At 46.2% G+C, this 26,562-nt stretch overlaps 2 protein-coding genes across 2 annotated transcripts; one reads left to right on the top strand and one right to left on the bottom strand.

Moving 5' to 3' along the window:
• Nucleotides 1-5,202: 5,202 nt before the first annotated feature.
• Nucleotides 5,203-8,500, top strand: LOC310691574 (galactoside alpha-(1,2)-fucosyltransferase 2-like; the record flags this gene model as incomplete). Its single annotated transcript, XM_083471434.1, has 2 exons — nt 5,203-6,312; nt 8,456-8,500. The coding sequence occupies 2 exons, from the start codon at nt 5,203-5,205 to the stop codon at nt 8,498-8,500; spliced, it is 1,155 nt and encodes a 384-aa protein (XP_083327560.1).
• A 1,436-nt stretch (nt 8,501-9,936) lies between these two features.
• LOC310691809 (scavenger receptor cysteine-rich domain-containing protein DMBT1-like) lies at nt 9,937-26,023 on the bottom strand. The gene is made up of 6 exons (XM_083471963.1): nt 25,824-26,023; nt 18,480-18,782; nt 15,163-15,468; nt 14,137-14,439; nt 12,397-12,702; nt 9,937-10,289 (listed from the first exon to the last, which is right to left on the bottom strand). The coding sequence occupies exons 1-6, from the start codon at nt 26,008-26,010 to the stop codon at nt 10,177-10,179; spliced, it is 1,518 nt and encodes a 505-aa protein (XP_083328089.1). The 5' UTR covers nt 26,011-26,023; the 3' UTR covers nt 9,937-10,176.
• Between the last annotated feature and the right edge of the window lie 539 nt (nt 26,024-26,562).

The following is a 26,562-nucleotide window of genomic DNA, read 5'->3' as shown; positions in this document are numbered from 1 at the left end:
ATCCATCAGAACTTTCCGGCATCTCTGTGCTCAAAGCACACACACAGCCTCTGTGCTAAGCTGCGTCTCAGTCAAAATCGAAAGCAAGTCTGAAACACAGACACAGACTCACTCTGACGCACTTCCCTGTGTCAAGCTCCTCCCAGATACAGGACACCACGGAGTTTTAACCCTGTCAGTTCCAAACTCCACACCCCCTCTTGTCCTGCATCTGGGGACAATAGCCAACAATGCTTTCCCCATACACAGACCCTCACAGAACTCCTTGTGCTTCTGGAAGGTTAATGGTTTTGTGAAACCATCAGCGAGGTTCTTGGTTGAGGGACAGTATTTCAGAGCAACTAGCCCCTCATGAACGCTCTGACATACATTCCGGAAACGTATGTCCAAATGTTTGGTCCTCGCCTTGAATTGCCCCGTCTCGGCCAATTTGAGGCACGGTTGATTGTCTTCATGCACCACAACGGGCAGACAATCCTCTCCACAGATTTCCTCGACCAAACACACATAGAACTCCAACTCTCTGCAAACCTCTGATAGCGCACTGAACTCAGCTTCAGTAGACGAAAGCGCTATGAGACTTTGCTTCCGGGACCTCCACCCAACTACTGAGTCCCCAAACTTCACCACTAAGCCTGACACTGATTTGCGGTCCTCAAGGTTAGCCCAATCCGAATCCACCCAGGCGGTCAACTTGACACCGCCCTCAGCTGACATCTTGAGGCAAATATCTTTGGTATCTTGCAGGTAATGTAGCACCCGTTTAATACCATTCCAGGCATGCACACTAGGACTTGAAGCCTCTCTACTGAGCAGATTGACAGCAAACGCAATGTCTGGTCTGCTCCACTGTGACAGATACAATAGACTACCCAGAGCTGACTGATAGAGTTCAGTATTTTCGAACACAGCGTGTTCTACTCGCTGACATTCCTTCACGTATCCAGCCTCCATGGGAGTTTTGGCACCCGCACAATCAGACATCCTGAACTTCTCAAGCAACTGTTCAATCTTACCTTTCTGGCGAAGCAAAAAGCTTCCATCACTTGCTCTTGTGATCTCTATGCCTAAATACGATTTGACATCTCCAAGCTGCTTTAACTTGAACTGTTTTCCAAGCTCCTTAGCAAACTTCTCCACCTGTTTACTTGTCTGTGCCATGAGCAAGATATCATCAACGAACACTAGGACCACTTGCTGTTTTAAGCCTGCATCCCTAATGTAAAGACAACTGTCTGCAACACTTCTCCTGAAACCTAGCTCTTCCAAGGCTTCATGTAGACACATATTCCAATTCCTGGCAGATTGGCGTAATCCATAGATGGATTTGTGCAACTGCCACACGACGCCTTGCTCACTGACTTCAAACCCTGAAGGAGGAAGCATGTACAACTCCTCCTGGAGATCTGTGTTCAGATAGGCGACATCTACATCAAAGTGGTTCACCTTCCAACCTCTCTGTGCTGCTATCGCTATCTGGAACTGCGCCTGATTCACTTGGATCAACCCTACCATCTCCTGTGTCAGAAACTTCCCTCTCTGACCTGCTGCGCCTTTTTGGGCGCACAGCTGGGTCTGCTGGCGAGGATGGCTCACTCCTTGGCTCAGACTTGACAGAGACCTGTGGAGGGGTCTTGAGACTCCCTTTTGGAGAGGTTCGGAGCCTCTGCCTTGGAGATCCCGGCTCTGGACTCTGTGGCTGTGGACTGTGCACCTCAGCAACAGGTTCAGCCTCGTCCTCCTCCTCTTCCTCATCTGAGTCTAACAGAACATCCGGGTTTCCGTGTAGACGTTTCCACCCACTCTGCTCGCAAAACTCAGCACTGCCGCTAATAAGCAGCTTAGACTGGTTGCCAGTAGGGTATGCTAAACGCCACGCCTTTGAACTCGGTTCATAGCCTACAAAGATCATCTTCCTAGATCTTGGCTCACCCTTTCTGCGCATGGCCTTTGGAATGAGGACCCAAGCCTCACAGCCAAACACTTGCAGAAAGTTCATTTTCGGTTTCTTCCCATGAAGCAGAAAGTACGGTGTGTCTCCCACACTTGAATTGAACACCCTGTTCTGCAAAAAACATGCTGTCTTATAACTCTCAGCCCAAAAGCGCTGTGGCAAACCCGAGTCTGCCAACATAGCGTTCGCTGATTCCTGTAGGGTCCGAAGTTTTCTCTCTGCAATTCCATTCTGTTGCGGAGAATAGGGGCAGTCAAACGATGACTGATACCTTTCTGCCTGAAAAACGATTGCAGCGCAGAACCTGTGAACTCTCCCCCGCGATCAGATTGAAAGGAAATCACCCTGATAGAGAAACGCAGCTCTACCGCTGTGATCCAATCCGTGATCAGTGCAGCCGCCTCCGACTTCTGTCTAAGTGTAAACAACCAGGTGTTTCGAAAAATCATCAATCAGAACCAGAATCCATTTAGACCCAGCTAAAGAAGGTGTTGGCATGGGTCCTGACAAATCTGCATGCACAAGTTCAAAAGGTTTACTGGTTCTCCTCTCTGACCTGGGGTATGTGCATGTTGTGACCTTTGATTGCTTACAGGCTTGACAATCTAGGTATCTGTCACATGCCTTGAACCTACAACCAATTGTGTTCTCTGCGACTTTTTGTGCATACGACCACGCTGCATGCCCTAGGCGTCTGTGTCAGAGATGTAAACAATCATGGTGTGGTGGGACATTTGCACACTGTACTTGGGCGTCTTTAATGGACTTTCCACTAGCCCCATTTTCCACCAGCCCCATTTTACCAACAGCCCCATTTTCAATAGGCATCTCCACCAGAAAGAGCCTGTCTTTCCTCTCAACACTGTAGATCTTCTTCCCATCCCTGTAGAAGGAACACAGATCGTTAGAGAACAGAACATCAAAACCAGCAGCCATAAGTTCTGATACACTCAAAAGAGAATGTGCAAGCTCTGGAACCAAATAGGCTTGCACCTCAGAATCTATAAAAGAACAACATAAAGACCCAGTTTCAGTCAAAGGTCTCTGAGATCCATCTGCTAATGTGACATAGCGTCCAGTTTTAACTGTCTTGCAGTTCCTCAGGAGCCCTCGGGAATTCATGAGGCAATGAGAAGCTCCGGAGTCGATTACAAGAGATAAAGTGTCTCTCTGGCTGTTTTCCAAAGCTGCCATGGCGTTGCTCGCACCCCCACTGGTTGCCATGGCCACAGCCTCCCCCCGACTAAGGCTTCCGCCTTTTCTCAGAGACACAATCGCAGCTGTGAGATGATAAGACGCCTTGTCTTTGTTTTTCTCCTGGCCTGTTGCTTTCCCACGTCTTTGCTGGGAACCGGCCCTGGAACTGCCACTTATCTGCTTTGTTGACATTCCACGCCGGCCAGTGTCCTTGCCTTCCTGGGCCTCTGCAGAACAATGCCCTTTGCTGTTTGACTTCGCCTCAAAGCACAAACAACTCTTGGAGACTTTGGCTTTCCCAGAGCTCTTGGAACGGCCTGCACCCCCACTGCTGGGTGCCAAGCTGCCTGAGGAACAGATTGCCACTGCCTTCCTCTTCCCAGCTCTCAGCCTCTCTCCAGCACCATCACACAGACGTGTTGAAGCATAGAAACAGCTTCCCAAAACAGCTCCAGCCCCCTCTGGGCTTGATGCTTTCTCTGGACATCTCTTAGCCCCCTCTGGTCTGGCTCCCACCGAGGCTTGACATGCCATCTTCAGTGCCTGCCAAGCAACCCAGGGCTTACTCCCTTGGAGGTTTGGCAACAGCCAAGCATAAACGCTGGCCCTTAAAATGGCTAGCACCCTTTGCTCTCTCTCCAGAGCAGCCACGTCTGCTTCACAAGCACCCATTGCTCCTGCAGACCTCTCACTGGGCTGGGCAAAAACTGGATCGGCTTGCGTGCATTCCCAAAGATTCCTTTCTTCCAGCCAGTAGTACATGTGCTTACTCCAGGCTTCCCAGTTGGCCCCATGCAGTCTCTCACCGGGGTAGCTCTCATGGCCCTGCTGTGCCTGGGCAGCAGCCATCTTCCACCCACCGGGGCTTAAACGCACTCACACATTTGCCAGCAAGCTGGACCTCCGAAGCAGCAGCCTCTTGGCTCTTGGCTCCGCTCTCCAGCATTCCACCAGCGTCTCCCACTGCCCTTCCTGGCAGGAGCTCAAAGCAGCTCAAAGCTGGCAACCTCTTCCCTCCTCACACTTGTCAGGAAACACGGAACCCCCATAACCTTTGGGGAAATTAATCCTGCCGTCCAGTCAGCGCTTCCCCTGCGCAGCTCTGCTTTGAAGCTTGAAGCTGACCCGGGCAGAAAATGCAGAGTCGTAGCGGTCCTGCGTCCGTGTGAGATGAGGGATAAATCAAGTCCAAAGACAGTTCAGTTCTTATCTCTAGAAGCGTTTATTTACAGAGCAATAAATCCATCAGAACGTTCCGGCATCTCTGTGCTCAAAGCACACACACAGCCTCTGTGCTAAGCTGCGTCTCAGTCAAAATCGAAAGCAAGTCTGAAACACAGACACAGACTCACTCTGATGCACTTCCCTGTGTCAAGCTCCTCCCAGATACAGGACACCACGGAGTTTTAACCCTGTCAGTTCCAAACTCCACAGTTATATCCTGGGATAATCATAAAGGGTATCTGGCTCCTTATAAATCTCCCATTGCTTCAGAGACCAAAAAAGAGGACTTTAACTTAGATGGACATCTAGGAAATTGTGACTCCTGGGAATTGAACTGTGTCGCCATATACCTGAATGTGGTCAAAAGTGGCAGAATACTATCTTAAGAACAAAGAAGTGAGAAGACAGGAGGCCTCCCTTCTTGGCATTTACAGTTAGGAATGTCTTTGGTTATGCAAATACATTAAAAAAAATTAGACTGAAAGACTAATTTTAAGTAATTAGCAACAATTAATTTAGAGACAAAGTTGATGTAAAAATGCACAAATTTCCAGAAACAAGGTTAGACTACATAAGTGAAGAAAAGGATTTGCACAGTGCAAAGGCTGGCTTTACTTGAAGTATCCTTCTAGGCATTTGTGTAGTTGCTTTTAGGCTTATAAATTCAAAATTGAACTTGATATATATTATGGGCATGTATAGCATAAAGGGTCACAGTGCCATCTATGTCACTGCTGATGTACAACATTGGTTGTGTTCTGCATGTTGATCTTACCTGTCTTTTCACCCTACTTGGCTCTTCCTTTAGGTGTTCCTATTATGCAGGTATGGATCTCTCACAAAGATGTTCCTTCAGCCAACCTGTCCTCTTATTCTTCCTCTGCTTATTTGGCCTCCTGTCCCTCTCTACATTCTTGTACTTGTCTGAAAAAATACCATATCAGCAGTGGAGGATCAGCTTCAAGAATGCATGCAATTTCCCAAGGATAGGAGCTCCTGTTTCCGAAACGGCCACCACCACTTTTTCTCGGTCATACTATAACACCACTTCTTCCAGGTCATCCTCTAAGACAATGGATAGTGGTATATGGACAGTGAACTCCATTGGCCGTTTGGGAAACCAGATGGGGGAATATGCCACCCTCTATGCCTTAGCCAAGATGAATGGACATCAAGCCTACATCAGTCCCGCCATGCACCAGTACCTCTCACCGATGTTCCGAATCACTTTGCCTGTGCTCCATGCTGAAGTGGCTAAAAAGATCTGCTGGAGGAACTTTGGTCTGCATGACTGGATGTCAGAGAGTTATAAACACATCAAAGGCAAGTACATCCGGCTGACGGGCTACCCATGTTCTTACACCTTTTATCACCATATCCGCCAAGAGATACTTCAGCAGTTCTCCTTCCATGACCACATCAAGGAAGAAGCCAATCAATATCTTCAGGAGCTACGGGGGCAGCGCCAGGAGGTGACGTATGTTGGAGTGCATGTCCGCAGAGGAGATTATGTCTACGTGATGCCCAAGATCTGGAAAGGTGTGGTGGCTGACAGAGGATATTTGGAGAAAGCCATGAACTATTTCAGAGAGAAGTACCCCAATTCCATATTTGTGGTGACCAGCAATGGGATGGAGTGGTGCAAGGAAAACATCAATGCCTCCAGGGGGGATGTTTATTTTTCTGGGGATGGGCGCGAGTCCTCTCCAGGGAGAGATTTTGCTCTCCTTGCTCATTGCAACCACACAATAATGACGATTGGCACTTTTGGCATCTGGGCCGGCTACCTGGCTGGTGGGGAGACCGTCTACTTGGCCAACTACACCCTCCCAGACTCTCCCTTCCTTAAGGTCTTCAAGCCCTGGGCAGCCTTTTTGCCTGAATGGATTGGGATTCCAGCGGACCTTTCCCCTCTGCTGTCCAAGAAACCCTGTCTTGTTGATTCATGTCTAATGTTAATAATAATAATAATTATTATTATTATTATTTATTTATACCGTGCCCATCTGGCTAAGTTTCCCCAGCCACTCTGGGCGGCTGTTGGAAGGACTTGTCTGGGCACCAATTCCACAAAGCATGTATGTGAGAGTGGTCACTAGCACTCCTGACAGGGGGCTCAAATACCTAGCTTGTTCAAACACATTGATTCCTGTTTTAGACCTCACTTTGCTGTAAGGTGCAGAGGTTGGGACATAACCATATTCTGAGCCCTTCCACCACCAAGCACTTAGTAGCAATATGTACACAGGCATTATTTTCCCCCTCCCTGGTTTCAATGTAGAACTTTTTCTTGCCCCCCTATTCCAGATGTAGATCTTCACTCACCCCTTCTTCTTCTTTTGAGGAAGTGATTTGTGGGCTTGTTGAGCTTCAACTAATGCACCCATGTCCTTACAAGTTGTATCATGTTTTGCACACCCTGTTCCCTACAGGTGAGCAGGATGACTCTCCTGGTATGCATATCACATAAAATGAAGTGATACCGCTGACCTGTGTTTCAGAGGATTATCTTGTTTTCTACTTACATTCTAATTTTTCGCTTGTTTCAACAAGTCTAGTAATTGAATCATTTGAATTTAGTTAATTAGTTAAAAGTAGAAGAGCTAATGGACTGGTGCAGTAGTTGTTCTTTCTGAGTAACACCATGCATTTGCTCCTGTATCCTGTTGCCGCTGCTTAACAGCCTTATCAGAGCCCTCACTTACATCTTGCCAAACAGGTGGGTCATGATCTACCCTCTATAGAGGAGGTGGATGCTCCCTTTCATAAGGTCCCTGTCTATGGCTTTTGGAGATATTACTAAATATATTCCATGCATTGTGAAGCTTCAGTCTCCAAAAACCATGAGCTTAAGACTTGAGCTATTTTTCCAAACAAAATGGGTGTTTCCCAGAATTCAGAATTCTTCAGCCGTCGCCACATTGCAAGCTTGCATGGAACAAAGCGCTGCGTTAAGGCCATGGACACCTTAAGAGACGATTCTAAGTGATTAGAGAAATCCTGCATTCAGTTAGTAAGATATACTGCTCTAGCGGGTGGACTTTTATTATTATTGTTGCTTCAAGTGCAGGGGGAAAACAAGTGGCCAGAAAGCCTCAGGCAGCTCTTACATCTGATGCATGTATTTGGTGTGAACATTGGCCAAGAAACCTGCCCAAGTCTAGAAGCCAGAAGCTTGAGCAGATAGTTGCTGATTCAGGTCAAATTAGATACTGCTGAAAGGACTTGTCTGGGCACTGATTCCACATCAGCATACACTTTGATCCCACAAAGGAGCATATTGTGACTATTTAGCCTGGACTATGTTAGCATACATTTTCTGATGTCTTCTCAAATGGAAATTGGATCCTTAGGAGCACTGTTTGGGTGAATGAGATTGAGTGTCATTTTAAATTTTAGAAGTACAGAACCAGGGAGTATCTGGTTCCTGCCTCACCTTAAACCTCCAAGGCCTACTTCTCCAGAAAATCTGTTTTCTCCAAGAGCACCTTGATCTAAATATTATGTGATGACTGAATATTATGAAACTTGTGCAGACAAGCTAGCAGAACCACTAACAAAGCACCTAAATGAATGGGCAGTTGGGAAAGAAATTTTAATACTCAAAAAAGCAAAAGAAAAATACAGAAGTAAGCTCATTGTTGACTGCATATTATAAAATATTAACATCTATTCTTACCAAATAAAGTCATTTTAACCACATAGAATAATACCAAGCAGGTTTCATAAAAGGTAGAGTACTAAATATGAACATGAGACAAACAATCAGTGTTATCAAGAATATTAAGAACAGAGGACTCCGGGAACATGACTTCCAGAAATCAAAGGGACAATCAGGTGAGGGAAAGCCCTTGTTTAGAAGTCTGGTGTGTAAACAGCAGGCAAAAGAAAAGGCATTTAATACACACGGATAAAATGTTTCGCCATGCCACGTGGCTTGCTGGCATGACGCAAGCACACCACACAGCGTGCATGACATTGAGCAGCTGAGTGGCATGCATGCACAGTTGCTGTGGAATTCTAGGGGGCCCAGCACCCTCCTTGAAGCTTTGGGTGGGCCCACAACTCCCTCTCCCCCAGATGGTGCCCCTGACTCACAGCATTATTGTCCTTACCAAGCTGTGATTGTTCCAATTTTCATTTAGATTTGATGTTAATTCTGCAGTGGTTGACACCATTTGTGACAGAACCAAAGTCATGGGCAGATTCCTGGAAGCTGATGTACAGCTATCTGTCTCTCTCCTTTCATGTGTTCCATGCAACTTGGTTTCTGAAAAGCATCATGACTACTGCTGGACAGGATGAAGGCCAGGATGACATGATGGAAAAACATAGACACCAGCAGGAGCAGGACCGGATTTAGGTTTGATGAGGCCCTAAGCTACTGAAGGTAATGGGGCCCTATATATGTCCAGCTGTCCTTTGTCAACAATGAATTGTCGCTGGTTTTTGTTGAATATATGCTATATGGTAATTTATGGACCTAATAGGTATCTAAAGCCATTTGCATATCACAAAATATGTATTTTATCAAAGTAATTGTTGAACTGAAATACAATTAAGAAGTATATTAATAGTGAAATAATTATTAATCTCTAACTTAAAATGATTTTTTATTCATGGGGTGGGGGGGTGGAGAGTGGGGCCCTAAGCTATAGCTTGTTTCGCTTATACGTAAATCCAGCGCTGAGCAGGAGTCAAAGGGGCCAATTAGGAGAATCTACAACCAGGGTGTCATTGACTATTTGCATATTCTTCCAGTTGTAGATCTGAAGATCTGTTTTTGGGGGACAGGGAGCGGGCGGGTGTGGGGGATTCCCTGGTCCTGATTGGGGTAACTGTGCCCCTGAAGGACCAGGTGCGCAGCCTGGGAGTCATTTTGTACTCTCAGCTGTCCATGGAGGTGCAGGTTAACTCTGTGTCCAGGGCAGCTGTCTACCAGCTCCACCTGGTATGCAGGCTAAGACCCTACCTGCCCGTGGACTGTCTTGCCAGAGTGGTGCATGCTCTAGTTATCTCCCGCTTGGACTACTGCAACGTGCTCTATGTGGGGCTATCTTTGAAGGTGACCCGGAAACTGCAATTAATCCAGAATGTGGCAGCTAGACTGGTGACTGGGAGTGGCCGCCGGGACCACATAACACCGGTTCTGAGAGATCTACATTGGCTCCCAGTTTCTGAGCACAATTCAAAGTGTTGGTGCTAACATTTAAAGCCTTAAATGGCCTCAGTCCTGTATACCTGAAGGAGCGTCTCCACCCCCATCGTTCAGCCCGGACACTGAGATCCAGCGCCGAGAGCCTTCTGACAGTTCCCTCATTGCGAGAAGTGAGGCTACAGGGAACCAGACAGAGGGCCTTCTCGGTAGTGGCGCCCGCCCTGTGGAACGCCCTCCCTTTAGATGTGATGGAAATAAGCAGCTATCTTATCTTCAAAAGACATCTGAAGGCAGCCCTGTTCAGGGAAGTTTTAAATATGTAACTCTGTACTGTTTTTAACACTTGATTGGGAGCCACCCAGAGTGGCTGGGGAAACTCAGCCAGATGGGTGGGGTATAAATAAATAATTATTATTATTATCATTATTATGATGGGTTAGGCAGTGAGCCGTCACATGAGGACATTTCTCTCCACACAAAGATTCCTAGTTTCTCACTTGGAATAAAATTGAGAAGAGGTGAGCAAAAACAGAAAGCCTTGGCATTATTTGCAAACAGAGCTGGTTCTTCTGGTTTTGCATGGAGCGTCCTTGCATGCATCAGGATAGGGCCTTGGCCATTGAAATGGTTCAGTCAGGACTACTTAAAGCTGCCCTCTCCTCCAGCTGTACACAGCCTCCGCCACGATCAGCACCAAGACAAGCAAGACCAAGGCAGACACTCCCAGGCGGATGTTGCCCTCGACAGATGCGTCCCCTGTAAAAGCAGGAGAAGGAAGACTCTGTCACTTATTCATTGCAAATAAAAAACCAAGGCTCCTGCAAACTGCTCACTTTTCACTCTTGCATTATTTTGTTTTCCTCTATATGCCCACAAACTAGTGCAGGAAGTCACAGTTGTTTTTTCGTGATTGACCGTGAAAAGTTAAAGTGCGGCTTAAATTTGCGACCTTACCAAAATTGGCTTTTACGATATCGCTGCTGAAACAGACATATGGTAAAATGGAACAGGTGTGAGTGTCTGAAGAATTTTAAGGTGGCGGCTTATATGCGGGTATTGTCTTTTCTCTCCCCCCCCCCCACTTAAATTTTAAAGGTGCTGCTTATATTCAGGTGCGGCTTATATTCGGGCCAATACAGTAAATCCAGTAGGACCTATGTGGTCTTGCCACTTAGCAGAGAATTGCAGGTGTAGTTTGGGATAACTATTATTGCAGAATTTGAGTTAACCTGGTGCACAGCCTTGCTTTCCTAACTAGTCGTGTCCCAAGGAAACACAGCCCTGTGCACAGCCTGCTCTCAGTAGGACATGCTGGGCTCTGTTTCCCCTAATCTGTTAACTGCTTCCATGGCTCCTCATGTTTGGGGAAGGGACATAGCTTAGGGGTAGAGCATCTGCTTTGCATGCAGAAGCTCACAGGTTAAATCCCTGGCGTCTGCAGGTAAAATGGGGAGAGAACCTTTCTGAAATCTTGGAGAGCTATGGCCAGTCAGTGTAGACGCTACTGAGATAGATGGACCAATGGTCTCAACCTGTCTAAGGCACTTTCCTGTGCTCCTACCCAGCAACTTAACATGGAGCAGGAGGAAGGCAGAATGGTGTCCCCAGGGCCTTCTTGGGAATCATGAACACAGTATGCCCCCCCCAATAATATTTATTATTTTCCATACATAAACATAACAGGGGAAAAAGCCAACAATAATAAAGGCGAAAGAATGAAATGGGAAAAAGAAGAAAAAAGAACATAAAACCTAAAATACATCAAATCACCACATAAACTAAAACATAATTAATTGATCAAAATCCATCTTCCTAAACATATTACTTGACTTCCTCAAATCTCTTCCATCTGAGTTTCTTAGTAATTATATATAGCAGTTTCCAATATTATTTCATAAAACCATATCACAGTCATAATCATATTTCCTAACTTTCCTTATCGTACATTTTCTTATTTATTTATTTAATCACAAGTTAATCCTAGGCCTAACTGATTCTTTCAAGTGATTACATATCTTTAATATTACAATATTTATTCAAATAGTCTTTAAATTTCTTCCAGTCTTCTTGGTATTCCTCTTCTTTCTGGTCGTGGATTCTCCCGGTGAGATCTGGCTGATCACACTGTAGGTTTTTTGTGGGGGTTCTGGACAGTTTAGAGTTAACACTCCCAGAGGCGTTCTTATTCACTGGGTGCCTGCCCATATTATCCGGGCATTTTTCTTTTTGTTCAGCAGAGTTACTGAGAGTCTCTGAGAGTTGGTTTTGTTTTTGCGAGAGACAGAACGCTGCAAGCATGCAGCTCAATTCTGTCGGATTATTTCCTGTTTGTTTATGCTTCCGAATAAACACCTTTGGTAGAATAGAAGCACTGGTGTCAAGTTGAGTTATTGAAGACACCACTTTGACACAGACCAAGCCATTTATGCTGCGTACGAACTCTGCAACGACAACAGCAGCGCGCAGAAGAAGCGTGTGGGTGGCCATAAACGTCGGACCAGCTCGTAAATCAGGCTAACTGCAGTGCTGGGTGCCAGACTCTGTGGGTCAAAGGAATTACGACCTACAAACTTTTCCTGCTGAGGAATGGATTGGGCCAATGGTATTCGTACGTATTTATGTATTTAATGAATTTCCATGCCACCTTTCACCCAAGGATCAGAGGGTGGTTTATAGTATAAACACACAAAAATATGCAGCAGAATAAGAAACAAAACAATAACCCCCAGAATGTCCCCAGACTTTAAAGATGCTCTTTTAAGATGATAGTAATAAACTAAGAATCTGATCCTAACTTCAGTGATCTCTAAGATCTAAACCCCCCTATTGGGTTCATCAAGTACAACTTGTCTTGCAAACTTACCTGAGCACTCCACACTGGCATCCTGGCTGTGGTTGCAGCTGTGCTCTCCCCAGGGACTTTGGGGACACTCACTCAGGAAAGCTTCTTCTCCTGTACAGTTGAGTCCCTCCAGCCAGATGGGGCCAGATCCTTGTCCAAACAAGGCTCCACCAAATGCTTTGGAGGCATTTCCACAGCCCAGTTCCCTGCACACAACGTGAGCATCATGCAAATCCCAACCAGCGTCACACACAGTCCCCCACTGGCGGTTGTGCAGCACCTCAATCCTCCCAGAGCAGCGACTTGGGCCATTCACTAGGCGGAGCTCTGATGGGACAAACAAAAACAAAACAAAACAAAAAAACACTAAATGTGAAAGCTCTGATGAGACAAAAAGAGTTGAACATAGTAACAAATATGTGGCATTGAATCTTGCGTGTTAGAGAAGGGTTAAGAATTGGGAGTCCTGGGCTTGCTATTGTCACCAACCAACGCTCTTCCTATGCAGTGAGGGCTCAAACCTAAGGCATCCTGGAAGCCCCACTCTGCACCTCAGAAGCCTCAGGTTCTGATTCTGCAAGTTTCATCCATTCATTTATACTTTATTTAATGTTATTTGAAAGCCCTTGATCAGAAAAAGAATATACGTTGAAATTATCAATAAAAGTCACCATTAAACAGAGATTAAATAAAATATGTAATGTTATCATGGATATTAAAACACACGTCACCATTACATCTTTAAATAGGCTTATTTAAACATTTTTTAAAACAAAATAATTTTTTATTTGATTTTGCAAATATTAATGTATAACAAAACCAAATACATATTCATATAAAGAGATTTCTCTGAATCTCAAGACTTCCTCCCATCTCCTCCATGGATCCTATTATAAACATTTTCTACTGCATATCATTTCATAATCTATGTTTTAAATCATCCATATTATCCATAGTATTTTTTTACAGCACAAGTGAGATTAAAATCCTGCTAATGTTTTCATCTGCTTACAGTGGTCTTCTAAATAAATTCTAAATTTCCCTCGTTCTTTTTTAAATGCTTTATCCTCTTGGTTCCTGAGCTTTCCAGTCAGTTTTGTCATTTCAGCATAGTCCATCAGTTTAATTTGCCATTCCTCTCTTCTTTCCACCAACAGAAAATGTTTAATGAAGTGCTAGTTCCTGGGTTCAACCCAACTGCTCTGCTATGTTTGCTTATCAATAGATGGAGAGTAGAAAGTGGGAAGAGAGAGAGAAATGTTGAATTTCGAGGCACCAGATAGCAGGTTTCTCCCTTTCTGGACTCTGCTCAAAGGATTCTGGGCACTGTAGTTTGGTAAGGGTTGGTGATAAGTGTCACTCTGTGAAGGGTAAACTACAGTGCCCAGAATTCTTTGAGGGCAAGAATGTGCACTGGATTCACTTTAAAGGTATAGGAGCATGCAATTCCAGACATGATGCCATGGCTATGAAGGACATAAAATGTCATTTGGATTTAGAACTCCTCTAGGGAATGTTACTCACACCTAGTGCTTATCTAGAAAGCTAGAATGGCATTGGGACACTTGTTTTGTTTCTAGAGAAAGTTGTACCTACAACAAGAATGACACAGAATGAAAATTATATTGTGAACTGCCCTTCTTCCTCCTCCCCCTCCCAGCTCAACTTTCAGCATCAGAATTCTTCAGCAACCTTCTCTTGATAAACAGACTTACTAGCTGAACTTGCAGCCAGTTTCCAAGGCCACTCTATGGCTATTACCTGAGCACACAACATGGGCAACTTCTCCATGACTGCAATCATGTGTTCTCCACTGTAAGTCACAGTCCTTGAAGGCAGCTTCTGTCCCCTGACAACTGACACCAGACAACCAGGTGGGACCATTTCCTGTTCCAAAGTGAGCTCCTCCTGCAGCCAGCAAGGCTTCACCGCATCCAAGCTCTCTACATACAACTTGGGCACTGGTCAGATTCCATCTGTCATCACACACAGCCAGCCACTGCCAGTTGTGGAGCACCTCAACTCTTCCAGAGCAGCTGCTTGTACCGTTCACCAATCTGATCTCTGTTGAGATGAGAAATAGCTTCGACTGAAACTGAACCTATTTAATGTGGTGCATATGAAGCGAAGGAAAGACTGTGCAAAAGAGGAGGGGAAGAAAATGCAGACAGAGGGTCTTTTCTGCTTCCATTGATATGATTATCAGCAGCAGAGCTGAAGGAAATGTGTTGATGACAAAATGGACATGCTGATTCAACTTATATACAAGTTTCTAGCCCAACTGTATAAAAGGTAAAGGGACCCCTGACCATTAGGTCCAGTCGTGGCCGACTCTGGGGTTACGGCGCTCATCTCGCTTTCTTGGCCGAGGGAGCCGGTGTACAGCTTCTGGGTCATGTGGCCAGCATGACTAAGCCACTTCTGGCGAACCAGAGCAGCGCACGGAAATGCCATTTACCTTCCCGCCGGAGCGGTACCTATTTATCTACTTGCACTTTGATGTGCTTTCAAGCTGCTAGGTTGGCAGGAGCAGGGACCGAGCAACGGGAGCTCACCCTGTCACGGGGATTCGAACCGCCGACCTTCTGATTGGCAAGTCCTAGGCTCTGTGGTTTAACCCGCAGCGCCACCCGCGTCCCTCTAACCCAACTGTATAGCTCCTATTAATTAATTAATTTATATATTAAATTTGCATACCACCCTTCATCTGTAGATCTCAGAGCAGTTCACAACATAACAATACAAGATAAAAACATGATAAGGATATTTCTTAATTGTAATTTTTACCTGAGCATACAACACCAGCATCTTCTTCATGCACACAGTTATGTTCTCCCCAAGGCTGTAGGTGGCAGTGGCGGAGGGTAGCTTCTGTCCCCTTGCATCTGACCTCATCCAGAAAGATGGGGCCATTGCCTCTCCCAAAGTGAGCTGCTTCTTTGACCGACAAGGCTTCCCCACATCCCAGTTGCCTGCACACGACTTGGGCGCTGTTCAGATTCCAACCATCATCACACACAGTCCCCCACTCCCAGGTGTGGAACACCTCAACTCTTCCAGAGCAAGGGCTTGTACCATTCACCAATCTGATATCTGTAGGGTTTAAAATGGTTAGAGTCCATTTTGTACCTCCACCTCCCAATTCCTCATTTTTTGTAGCTTCCTTCGAAGACAGAGGTCCTTTGGCTGGGAAGGGACGATACGGGATTGAGGGGGCAACTCCCATCTCTTGTGGGGGCGCAATTAGTGCCAGCACCGTCCGTTAAGAGTTTGGGTGTAATCCTCGACACCTCCCTTTCCATGGAGGCGCAGATTGCAGCTATAACAAAGGCGGCATTTTTTCATCTCTACCAAGCTAAGCAGTTGGCTCCTTACCTCTCTCGCCCTGACCTAGCCACTGTGATCCAAGCGACGGTCACCTCCAGACTGAATTATTGTAACTTGCTCTATGTGGGGCTGCCCTTGAGACTGACCCAGAAACTCCAGCGGGTGCAGAATGCTGTGGCGAGACTCCTTACGGGGTCCTCGCTGCGAGATCACATTCACCCGGTGCTATACCAGCTGCACTGGCTCCCGGTGGAGTACAGGATCAGGTTTAAGCTGCTGGTTTTAACCTTTAAAGCCCTATACGGCCTGGGACCCTCATACCTATGGGACCGCCTCTCCTGGTATGTCCCACAGAGGAACTTACGGTCCTCAAACAAAAACATCCTGAAGGTCCCAGGCCACAGAGAGGTTAGGCTGGCCTCAACTAGAGCCAGGGCTTTTTGGGCTGTGGCTCCAATCTGGTGGAACGCTCTGTCACAAGAGACTAGGGCCCTGTGGGACTTGACATCTTTCCACAAGGCCTGCAAGACAGAGCTGTTCCATCAGGCATTTGGCCAGGGCACAGCCTGACTCCCTCCTTTGGCAATCTTCACAGAACTTTAGCCTAATGGTTGCCATCAATTTGAGTTGAATTAATTTTATAATGAAATGATTTTAGAATGTTGTACTATTTTATTGTTGTTAGCCGCCCTGAGCCCGGCTTCAGCTGGGGAGGGTGGGATATAAATAAATTTTTTTTATTATTGTTGTTGTCATTATTATTCCATGGGAAATATTAAGGGTTCTAGGTTAGAGCATGGGTAGGGAATATCAGGCTTAGGGACCAAATGCAGCCCTCCAAACCTCTCCAGTCCTGCTTTGCACCCTCTTGGAGTTTCTCCTTTCCTGAACTGGCAAGTGGTGGTGGGATAGTGCTCATCTGAGCCCCTTTCTTGGACCCTCCAAAACACTTCTCCTCTTTCCATTCTGCCAACCTAGCAGAACCTCTCTCTTGCCTTTGCAGCATGGCTTACTGGTTGGAGGCTGCAGCTGCTCTCTTGCAAAGCAGAGAGCCTGCCCACCAAGAAGCAGCTGCAAACACAGCATGGAATTTGAGCAAGACTCTGTGGGTATCAAGGTATGGAAAATACAAGAAGGTGAGATGCCATAGAATAGGGAGAAGAAAAGCTGTGATGAAGCAAGGGGGGCTAAATGGAGAGGGGAAATGGGATGGTGGGAGGAGAGGGAAAACAGAAGACAGAAAGTGGGTGTTGGGAGTGAGTGGGAGCGCAGTGGTGGGTGCACAGCGGAGGAGGAGGCACCTGACAAGCACAGGGTGCTATCAGAGTCCAGATCTGCCATCACCTTTGGTCAGCTGAAGACCATTACTTTAAAATTTGAAGGGGTCCTATATTTCAGAATGCAGGATTGAATATATTTCTCTTCTCCTTACTTCTTTTACACACACACACACACACACACACACACACACACACTCACAACTTTAACTTGTTCTTCCCATTGCAGCAAGTGGTGGAAGCATCCCCAAAAGACCCCAGAGCCATTTCCCCCAAGAATACATCAGTGGAAAGATGCTCTATCTGGAAGTCATATCCCTTGGAAGGGCATGTCCTCTCTACTTGCAGAGCAACATGCTGAAAAAAAACACCATCTCTGAGAGAACATGACTTTCAGATACACCTGCTTTCTACAGAAGTACAGTGGTACCTCGTGTTAAGAACTTAATTCGTTCTGGAGGTCTGTTCTTAACCTGAAACTGTTCTTAACCTGAAGCACCACTTTAGCTAATGGGGCCTTCCGCTGCCGCCGCACGATTTCTGTTCTCATCCTGAAGCAAAGTTCTTAACCCGAAGTACTATTTCTGAGTTAGCGGAGTCTATAACCTGAAGCGTATGTAACCTGAAGAGTATGTAACCCAAGGTACCACTGTATTATGAGGCAATATGGTCCTGGACCAGTGTGCCAATGCAACTAACCACATTGGCAAAGCATTTTCAAGAAAACAATGAGGAAAAATAAGCTTTTAATATCCTGAATTTCAAAATTGAAGTCTTCCTCAAAATGTTTAAATAGATTTCTGTTGGCCTAATTGGCAGAGCAAACCTGCCTACTTTCATGGCAAAAGAATGGGGCTATGGAGATTACGACATGCATTCTGCTGCACACAATCTTCACCACTGGAAATGTGCCATTATTCCTTTTTGCTGATGCAAAATCTGGTCAAATTAAGATAATGTTACTGAATATAAATGAGAATGTATAGTGGATGAGCACAAAAGAAGCTGATTCCCAAGATGCTGCTGAAATAATGATGTTTCTGGAATGTTAGACTTGCAAGTTGGCTATTGGCTATTGGCTATTGGATGAAATTGGATGAAATTAGTCAAGTGTCAGTTCAGTCACCACTTTTGAAACCAAAAAAGAAAAGGCAAGAATGTAGGGAAAGAGAAGAACAGGAGCCCAGAGGAAGAAGAATTGTTCTTACAGAGTTCACTTGCTGTATTGGCAAATACTAGTAAAGAAAGATTTGGCAGTTACAGCCAGTTTAAAGTTGTGCCTGGTTCTACAACATAAAATCTAGAAAGCGGTGTACAAAAAAAGGACTAATATCCCTCCCTTCCAATGAAAAACAAGCAGTCCTGATGTTTATAGATGCTGAAAAAGCATTTGATAATGTTTCATGGGATTTTATGAAAAAAGTTATTGAAGAGATGAACTTTGGGTGAGATTTAGGAAAGGGATGAACGTATTGCCAGTTTCTCTCAGCCTAGAATTACCTGAGCACACAACACTGGCATCTTCTCCATGACTGCAATTATGTGTTTCCCAGTGTAGGTCACAGTCCTTAAATTTGTATTCCATCCCCCGACACTTGGCTCCAGCCAAGCAGGTGGCACCACATCCTCTTCCAAAGGGAGCTCCTCTTGGGACAAACAAGGCTTCCCCACAGCCATGTCCCCTGCACACAGCCTGGGCGCTGTTTAGATCCCAGCCATCATCACACACCGTCAGCCGTTGCTGGTTGTGGAGCACCTCTACTCTCCCAGAGCAGCGGTTTGTACCATTCACTAATCTGATCACTGCAGAGATTGAAAAAGGCTTTTTAACTTTTCAGTTCTGGTTTTGGTTTTTCTCAACAATACAATCAATGAATAAAAACAATAAAAAGAAGAACAATCAGCAATGCATCATAGCAATTTGTAGTGCCATAGTGTACTGTGGTGGGAAATACAGTCAGAACAAAACTGAAATAGAGAAAAGGGGATTGATTGGTGGAGGAGGGAGCAAAAGAGTTTGAATAGGCTCCAGCAGAGCCCATTCAGAATAACTGTATTAATTTATTCATTTGCTATCTTGCTAGGTTAGGCTCCAGTGGCTCTTCATAGCTGCAGTCCTGCTACTGATCGGCACAGGAGTTTTGACCTGGAGGTACCGACCTGCTGCAGCAGGATTAATTAAATACATCAAGGGGTACCTACAGGATGGTCTTGCTGGTTATCTATGGCCTTGCCTGTTTATTTAAGACAGGTAAAGATCCTACCTAACGAAGATATGGCCACTAGGCCCATCCCCTCCTGGCAAATAGAAGGGGAAGAAATGGAGGCAGTGAGAGATTTTACTTTCTTGGGCTCCATGATCACTGCAGATGGTGACAGCAGCCATGAAATTAAAAGACGCCTGCTTCTTGGAAGAAAAGCAATGACAAACCTAGACAGCATCTTAAAAGACAGGGACATCACCTTGCCAACAAAGGTCCATATAATTAAAGCTATGCTTTTCCCAGTAGTGATGTATGGAAGTGAGAGCTGGACCATAAAGAAGGCTGATCACCAAAGAATTGATGCTTTTGAATTATGGTGCTGGAGGAGACTCTTGAGAGTCCCATGGACTGCAAGAAGATCAAACGCATCCATTCTTAAGGAAATCAGCCCTGAGTGCTCACTGGAAGGACAGATCCTGAAGCTGAGGCTCCAATACTTTGGCCACCTCATGAGAAGAGAAGACTCCCTGGAAAAGATCCTGAGGCTGGGAAAGATGGAAGGCACAAGGAGAAGGGGACGACAGAGGACGAGATGGTTGGACAGTGTTCTCGAAGCTACGAACATGAGTTTGACCAAACTGCGGGAGGCAGTGGAAGACAGAAGTGCCTGGCGTGCTCTGGTCCATGGGGTCATGAAGAGTCGGACTCGACTAAACGACTAAACAACAACAAAAGATCCTACCTAGGACGAGCTGCATTTCCATGACCATTCATTCATTCATTCATTCATTCATTTCATAAAATTTATAGTGTACAAAACTTCAAAGTGGTTTACAAAGAGATAAACTATAAAATCAGGAAAAATTGCAACACATCAAAAACCTACCAAACCTAAGAGACTCAAACAGATTAAAATTCACACCGGCATTTCTAAGCACCTAGGTAGGTTTGTCTGAACAAAAGTGTTTTTATAACAGGCACTGGAAAGCGTACAGTGAAGGCACCAATTGGATTTCAATAGGCAGGGAAACACTGCCACACTAAACAATTGAATACTTACAGATGCAGAATGGGTATTATGTGGCACCTGTAGTAGTGCCAATTCCACTAACTGAAGTGGTCAGGAGGGCACATGTTAGGCAATATCACCTCATCCTTTACATGCCCACCCAATCACTGCGCTCTCTGGGAGAAGGTCTCCTGCAGACAGCATCTGATCAGGAGGTCCATAAGAACAAAGGCTTCAGCCTTGTGGAACCCACCCTTTGGAACTTCCTCCTGTGAGGTATCAGACAGTCGCCATCTCTATTGCCTATTTGGTGCCTATTAAAGTCTTTCTTTTTTCAACATTAAAGCATTAAATCCTCTATTGCATTTGAAAAAATTTTATATACTGAATTGCTTGTGAAGAGAACCTGAGCTTACAGGGTTAAACAGCTCAGAGTGTACGCCCTGCCTACTGTTGGGAGGAGGGAGACTCTACGTCATTTCTGAGTCTCTCAAGTCTTTATTCTCTCTACTTTCGCTTTTGAGGAGAGTGGACGTGTTTTTCACGGTGCTGTTCGACAATGGATAGTCTGCTGTAAATAAAACTGCTTTTAGCTGCTAAGATCCTGCGTGGACTTTATTTAGCACACTGAAGAAAGCACTTAAGCTTACAGCTTTCTCTAACCGCTGCTGCTTAACTCTGCGTTTTGCTCAGAGCATCGGAATGTGGCCTTTGAAGTCCGAGGCCTGGCCGAGGGGGTGCACAGCCAAAGCGGGCTGGACTCCAAGCTTTATCTGAGCAATAAATCAATCACCTTATCTAAGAGGTTATGGACGTCAGTTACTGCAATTAGAGAAAGCTTTGAAGTGCTGTGTGTAAAGGCTGTGAAACTGAGAAGCTGCTGTTTTTGCTGCCGGAGGAAAACGTCCTGCTTTGAGGCTCTGCCTGGGAGAAAGCAGGGAGGCTGACTGCAAGCTGTGTGCTGCAAAGGGACGCCGGAGGCCTATCCTCGGAGCTGGCTGGTACGCGTGAGTACTTCAAAGCCCCAATGGGAGCACTGGGGGAGGAGATGGCTGAGCTCCAGGACTTTTATGATGTCCCATTTGAAAAAACTCACAACCCAGTCCTGGGAAATCTGGGTTAAAAGAGTAAGGGGGTGGTTTTTGGCCACAGGGCTCTGGAATATAGCCCAGAAGGAGCCGGCCCCACCCATGCCAGTTGCTGCTGAAGATGGCGCAGCAGACCTGGAGGCTGCTTTGCTGGAAGATAGAGAGCAGAGGATGCAAAGAGAGCTCTGCATGTTGAGAGCAAGCGTGGACGCTATGCTGTTGCCCCACCTGGAGGGCGTTGAGTCTGCCCAGGCCGCCTGGCAGGTGTTGAGGAGTCTGTGTGAAAGCTCAGCAGGAGCCCAGGGCCGGGAGAAAGCCGAGAGCAGGGAGGAAGCTGAGAGCCCAGAGGGGGCTGCTGGCCATGTTCCTGAAGTTACAGCTGGGAGTAGCTGCTTTGTCTCCGAGGGGCCGTGTGATGTTGAGGCCCGCAACCAGAGTGCTGGGGAGCGTGCAGGCCCAGGCTGTGCACCCAAAGGTGGGGATGCTGGGAACAAAGGAATGGCTGAAGAGGGAGCTGTGAGAGCTTTTGCTACGCGTCGCTGTTATCGCTGTGGCTCCCCCTCCCATCTGGTGAGAGAATGTCCAGTGGAGGCACAGGAACAGCCGAAGGCCGTCTCCCGTAGCAACCAGATAAAGGGCTCTTCTTCAAAGCGTGGGAAAGGCAAGCCGAAGGCAGCTGGCAGAAACACTGAACATAAACATTTGGCAGCATCTATGGCTACAGTCAAGAGTTGTCAACAGGATGCTGTGCTGGCTTTTGTCATAGACAGTGGAGCTTCCCATCATCTCGTGCCATCTGCAGGATTTCTGGAGAACTGCACCTCTGTAACTTCTGGGAAGACTGTCTGTTTAGCAGATGGGACTCGACACCCACTCACGCAGACTGGCTCACTGTTTTGTTCTTTCTTACAGGATTCAATCCAAGCTTTTGTTGTTCCAGGACTGTCCTGCGCATTGCTGTCTGTCAGTGCACTTCTTGCTGAGAACTACAGAGTGTGTTTTGAAGACAATAAGTGCTCTATTTCTAAGAATGGACAGCACCTAGTTAGTGTTGAATGTAAAGACAGGTTGTTTGTATTGAATGCTTCTTTTGCAGGTCCAGGTGGCATGGAGGAGGCTCAAGCACAGTGTGCCAACGTTCCAGTTCATGATGCGTGTGCTCACCTCTGGCACAGACGCATGGCACACGTGTCCTGGGGGTCAGTGAAAAAGATCCCAGAGTGTGCGCAAGGGTGCAAAATGAAATCATGTGCTAAGTTTCTAGATTGCAGAGCGTGCAAGTCCGCAAAGGTGAAAACGTGCACATACCCAAGGTCTGAGAGGGTGACCACTAGGGCTTTTCAGTTAATTCATGCAGATTTGTGTGGGCCGATGTCCGTGACCAGTATGGGAGGAGCCAAATATGCGCTGGTTCTGATTGATGACCATACGCGCAACTCCTGGACCTTCACGATCGGACACAAAAGTGAAGCTGCACCGCTAATCAAAGACTGGATTGCGGCTGTGGAACTGCAGTTTTCCACACGGGTGCAAAACTTTCAGAGCGATCGCGGTGGGGAGTTCACCGGGTCTGCACTGCAAAGTTTCTTCCGCAAAAAGGGGATTCAACACAGGTTGACTTCTCCGCACAGTCCCCAACAGAATGGGATTGCAGAAAGACGGAACAGGACTCTAGGGGAGATGTCAGCAGCTCTTTTGTTTGATGCCGGGCTCCCACAGCGTTTTTGGGGAGAGGCTTGGCGAACGGCCAACTTTGTTTTGAACAGGTCGTTCAATTCAGTGGTAGGTGACACCCCGTACTTTTTGCTGCATGGAAAGAAACCCAAAGTACACTACTTTCGTGTATTTGGTTCTGAAGCGTGGGTTTTGATACCAAAAGCCAAACGCAAGAAAGGTGAACCCAAGTCCCAGAAGATGATTTTTTGTGGGTATGAGCCAGGGACCAAGGGGTGGAGGTTTGCGTATCCGTCAGGGAATCAGTCCAGGATTCTGCTCAGCAACAGTGCTGAATTCTGTGAGCAGAGTGGCTGGGCAAGGATACATGGGAACCCTGACATCCTGTCAGAGAGTCTGCTTGACTCTGCTGATGAAGAAGAGGTAGAGGTTGAACCTGCTACTGAGGCTCAGAGTCCAGACCCAGTGCAGGCAGAGGGGAGAACCTCTCCCAAGGCTGTGAAGATTGAGCAACGCAGTGCTCCATCTTCCCCCACAGGTTCGGCTGAGAAGTCCAGAAGGCGCAGTAAGTCAGAGGGGGAATTCTCTGATGCCAAGGACGTTCTGGCTGGCCCTAGTGGGTCAGAGGGGGTTCCTGAAGTAGTGCTGCGTCGATCAGCTCGGACGACCAAGGGGAAACCTCCTGATAGGTTTGCCGTCACCAGCGTGTGAGTCGGAATGGCACAGTGTGAACCCGAGAGTTTTGAGGATGTTCAGAAACTGCCTCAGGAAGAAGCCAGAAAATGGCATGAGGCGATGCAGAAGGAAATGAACTCAATGGAGTCTTTAGGTGTGTTCTCCCTCACGAAGTTGCCGGTGGGCAAAAAGGCCGTGGGTAGCCGCTGGGTTTACCGTCTTAAGCCCACAGCGACAGGAGAACCGCAGTATAAGGCCAGATTAGTGGCGAGAGGATTCACGCAGCGCAGGGGGTTGCATTATACGGAAGTTTATGCTCCCACCTGTAGGAGTGAATCTCTACGTTTGCTCTTGGCCATCGCTGCACAAAGAGGGTTGCTGGTGCATCACTTTGATGTGGATGTTGCTTACTTGAACTCAGACCTCCAGGAGGATCTGTACATGCTTCCTCCTCCAGGGTTTGAGGGCAATGAGCAAGGTACTGTGTGGAAACTTCACAAGTCAATTTACGGCCTGAAGCAGTCGGCCAGGAATTGGAACTTGTGCCTGAATGAAGCTTTGGAGAAGCTAGGTTTCAGGAAGAGTCTTGCTGACAGTTGCCTGTTCCTTAGAGGATCAGGAGACTCACAGGAACTGGTTTTGTTTTATGTTGATGACATCATCCACATTGGAAAGGCAGACAAACAGGTACAGAAGTTTGCCAAAGAGCTTGGGAAGCGGTTTCAGCTCAAGAACCTGGGTGCAGTAAAGATCTACCTAGGCGTCCAGATAGCGAGAACTGAGGATGGTAGCTTCTTGCTCAGTCAGAAAGGCAAGATTGAGCAGTTGCTTGAGAAGTTCAGAATGTCCGATTGTGCAGGAGTTCGGACACCCATGGAGACGAACTTCGTGAAAGAGAGCCAGCAAGCAGATAGTGCCGAGTTCGAGAATGCTGAGCTTTTTCAGTCAGCTCTAGGTAGTCTGTTGTATCTATCCCAATGGAACAGACCAGACATTGCCTTTGCTACTAACCTGCTAAGTAGGGAAGCGTCAAAGCCCAGTGTGAGTGCTTGGCACGGTATCAAGCGGGTACTGCGCTACCTGCAGCATACCAAAGACTTCTGTCTTAAGCTGCCAGCTGAAGGTGAGGCGAAGCTCACATGCTATGCGGACAGTGACTGGGCGAATTTGCAGGACCGCAAGTCTGTGTCTGGGTTGGTGATAAAGTTTGGGAAGTCACTAATTGGGTGGAAGTCCCGGAAGCAAAGTCTCATTGCGCTGTCTTCTACTGAGGCTGAATTCAGCGCACTGTCAGATTTGTGCCGGGAACTAGAGTTCTATAGATGCTTGGTGCAAGAGATCTTTGGGGATTGTAGCTTGCCCATCACGGTTTGGGAAGACAATCAACCTTGTTTGAAATTGGCTGAATCTGCGCAATTTAAGGCCAGAACCAAGCATCTGGACATACGTTTCCAAAATGTGTGTCAGAGTGTTCAGTCAGGTTTGATCCGGTTGAAGTATTGTGCCAGTCACAATAACTTGGCCGATGGATTTACCAAACCTTTAAGCTTCCAGCGTCATGGGGAGTTTTGTGGTGGTTTGGAGTTGGGGGGTAAGTTCTGTATATACTTTCCCCACAGTAGCGCAGGACAAGAGGGGGTGTGAAGAGAACCTGAGCTTACAGGGTTAAACAGCTCAGAGTGTACGCCCTGCCTACTGTTGGGAGGAGGGAGACTCTACGTCATTTCTGAGTCTCTCAAGTCTTTATTCTCTCTACTTTCGCTTTTGAGGAGAGTGGACGTGTTTTTCACGGTGCTGTTCGACAATGGATAGTCTGCTGTAAATAAAACTGCTTTTAGCTGCTAAGATCCTGCGTGGACTTTATTTAGCACACTGAAGAAAGCACTTAAGCTTACAGCTTTCTCTAACCGCTGCTGCTTAACTCTGCGTTTTGCTCAGAGCATCGGAATGTGGCCTTTGAAGTCTGAGGCCTGGCCGAGGGGGTGCACAGCCAAAGCGGGCTGGACTCCAAGCTTTATCTGAGCAATAAATCAATCACCTTATCTAAGATTGCTTTATTAATCAAATATATTATAATTGTTTTGTACATAAATATTTTCATTGATTTGATTGCTGATTCAATATATATTTGAGACATTTCATGGGAAGCGAGTTTTAAATTGAATAAAAAAACAAACGAGGAAATTAATATTACCTGAGCATTCAACATGTGCATAGGCAGACCAGCACATCATTCCAGGGACATATCTTCCTTGGCAGTAGTTGAGAGAAGCTTCTGTTCCCTCACAGGTGAACTTATTTTCTGACAAAAAACGTGGTCTATATCTACCACTTACTGCTCTCGCTGACAGGAAGGGTCCACAGCCAAGTTGCCGGCACATGACTTGGACACTGTTCCAGTCCAAATCATCTTCACATGCGGCGATCCAATCCCAGTTGTAGAGCAGCTCAAATCTCCCAGAGCAAATATTTGGACCACCCACCAATCTGATCTCTGTTGAGTGTGAAAAAAATACAGATTTATATCTCCACCTCTCACGTTCCTCATCCTTTCTTTTTATTGCCCCTAGTTATCAGAGCGCATCGAAACAGAATCTATTGAATTGTTTGTTGGAAGTCATGCCTGAAACTGGGCACTTCTTCAACAATGATAGATATTTGTCTGCTGATTCTCACTAGGGGGCATCGTTTTCATTTTAAAAATATCCTTGTACTAAGCTGAATATTCATTTTGACACCCACCCCAATTTCCAGAATTTTGATATAAACTGTGTGGCAATAACAATATTATATAATTAAAGCTTTTGTTTTTTGAATTGCCTGGAAGAAGATAAAAGATTCTCCAATTGCTGATTTTAGAAAGAAGCAAGATCTTGTGTTGGACGTGTTCCTAGAATGTTGAGATGTGACGCACTTTTTAATCTGGAAATCCA

Source organism: Podarcis liolepis (assembly GCF_965112155.1).
Source record: "Podarcis liolepis genome assembly, chromosome: 13".
Classification (NCBI taxonomy): Eukaryota; Metazoa; Chordata; class Lepidosauria; order Squamata; family Lacertidae; genus Podarcis; species Podarcis liolepis.
The sequence above is the reverse complement of the archived record's forward strand: the minus strand, read 5'-3'. Positions and strand labels throughout refer to the sequence as shown.